This window comes from Fonticula alba (assembly GCF_000388065.1).
Source record: "Fonticula alba strain ATCC 38817 unplaced genomic scaffold supercont2.1, whole genome shotgun sequence".
In the NCBI taxonomy this organism is placed as follows: domain Eukaryota; order Rotosphaerida; family Fonticulaceae; genus Fonticula; species Fonticula alba.
Window position 1 is genome coordinate 3745661 of NW_009242971.1, and position 2319 is coordinate 3747979.

Below are 2319 nucleotides of genomic sequence, written 5' to 3' on the forward strand. Positions count from 1 at the left end.
AGCCCCTGCGACTGGCATGTCACCACGTTGTGCTCGGTCTGCAGGTGGCCGAGCGGATGACAGCCTCCGGATCAGCCTCAGGCCGGTCCTCCGGTTCCGGCGGGCGCCCGACGCTCGGGACAAACTTCTTCCCAAGCCTGAACACCGTGGCGGAATACCTGACCGGGGCCGTGCTTCTGGGCCTCCAGCAGGTGCGAGCCTGTTTCGACAACACGACGACCGGGCCGGATGCCCAGAAGCCGGGCTGTCTGTTCCGGTTCCCGGCCATGCCACTGGCCAGCCCGGGGTCGCGCTCGGTCGGCCAGGCCCTGACTCCGCAGGAGGCGGCTCATATGCGCCTGTATCTCGGGCCCGGGTGGGACACCGGGCGCTGGCCGGCCCACCTGGTCGATGCCCTGGGGCTTGTGGTGTTCCGGCTGCTGGAGGCCCTGCTCGGGGTGGAGACGAACATCGTGCTGGATGCCCCGCCGACAGCCACCCCGACGGCCAAGCCTCCGGCCCCGAGCGCCAGTGACTCGCCCCTGGTGCCTCTCTTCGGCCAGGTATTCGACCAGCTGTCCATTGCGCTGATGAGCCCGTCGCCCGAGCGCGAGCAGCACAGCCCCGGCGTGGAGGCTCTCCAGCACCTGCCAAATGGCCTGGTCACGCACCTGGTGGACCAGCTGCTTTCGGCCCTGGCCTGCTTGGAGTACAGCAGCTTCTATGGGTCGCTGATGGTGGCCAGCGGCACCCAGCGGCCGGTTGACCCGACGGTTCCCTCGGGCTTCCTCCGGTGCCACTTGTCCGGGCTGCTCTATGTTTCGCGGGCGGTGTCCCTGTTGCTGACCATTTGGCTGACACGGCAGCCGCGCTTGAGCATCCTCCTGCAGGAGTCCTTCCTGGCCCACCGCCAGCAGGGGAAGGAGGGCAAGCAGGCCGAGCGCCATCAGAAGCGCCTGCCTGCCGGGCGGTCCGCCACCCCTGGCGAGGCGTCCTCCCCGTCTGGCATGGAGTCGCCGCCCCTGCCGCCGGCCATCGCCGACTTGGTGCAATTCTTCCACGGCTGGACGGACAAGATCCAGGCCGAGCTCGGGGCCGTCGGGTCCATGGGATCGGCGTTGACACCGACGCCGACGCCGACGCCGACGCCGCCCCCGCCGCCGTCACCCTCGCCATCCTCGCCACTGTCATCGTCATCGTCGTTGTTGTTGTCCTCGTCGTCATCGTCCTCGCGAATGGGCGACTCCTCGTCCACCCCCCCGGCCAGGGGCGGTGCCAGCCCCGCCACGGGGGACCTCCCGTCCGGCGAGGATCTTGGGCCGCCGGCGGCCGAGCTCCTCGCTGGTGGTGCCCTCTCGGAGGAGGACCCGCTGACGTCGCGCTTTTCGCGGCTCTTTTGCCATGTGCAGCTAAGTCTCGATGAGTTGATGATGCTGCCGATGGCGGCCACCGCCGCCGCCGCCACCCCGTCGACCGTCCGGGTGTCCGCGCCGCAAGTGGCCTCGGCCGTGCACCATGCCGTGGCGACGCGATACTTCCGGCATCAGCGCGACCTGGTCCCGGCCATCGAGTTGCTCTTCCACAACCCAGCCACCGATGGGCACCGGAAACTGGCCGAGTCACTTGGGATTGCTTGGGCCCCGGCGCTGGGTCTGGGTGGCGGCCCCACATGGAGTGTCTTCTTCCCGCCCTCCTCGTCGTGCCCTCTGGGCCGGCCGCATTTCATTCGTCTTGGGCTATCCCCCACCATGGCCGCGTGTTTGGTGCGTATTTCGACCCTGCTCTCCGTCTCTCTCTCTCTCTCTCTCTCTCTCTCTCTCTCTCTCTCTCTGTTTCTCTTTGTCTTTTCTTCTCATTCTCCTTTTCCCTTATCCCTTTTTTCTCTTTTTCCCTTATCCCTTTTTTCTCTTTTTCCTTTTTCCCTCCATCCCTCCCCTCCTCCATTCCTCGCCTCCTCCATTCCTCCCCTCCTCTATCCCTCCCCTCCTCTATCCCTCCCCTCCTCTATCCCTCCCCCCTCTACCCCGCACTTACGCCATGGGCTTCATGTGTTTGGTCCCCCGGCTTGGCTCACATCGACACTGACGCCTGTCACTTCTGATCCATCTGCCAGGAACGCGCGCCCTCGGTCTTCCACAGCCTGCGCAAAACCTGCCTGGCTCTTCACGACTTCCTATGGATGCCTCTGCTGAATCCCTACTCAAAGATCGCGTCATTGAGTGCGTACATCTCCTTCGTCATTCCCCTCCGCTTCCCTTCAGTCCCTCCGCCCCTCGCAGCCGATGGTCCCTCCTGCTGCCCGGAGAGGCTCACCCATCCTTCCCCTTGTTCCCCCGCCCC

The 2319-nt window shown here is 66.0% G+C and overlaps 1 protein-coding gene across 1 annotated transcript in view; it reads left to right on the plus strand.

Annotated features, from left to right (window-relative positions):
• Nucleotides 1–56: 56 nt before the first annotated feature.
• Nucleotides 57–2319, plus strand: part of H696_00805 (hypothetical protein) — a gene marked incomplete at its 5' end in the record, with an annotated part of 6203 nt that continues 3940 nt past the window's right edge. The window contains 2 exons of the mRNA XM_009494689.1: nucleotides 57–1742; nucleotides 2093–2198. Coding sequence (XP_009492964.1) covers nucleotides 57–1742; nucleotides 2093–2198 — 1792 coding nt within the window. The remainder of the gene's footprint in view (nucleotides 1743–2092; nucleotides 2199–2319) is intronic.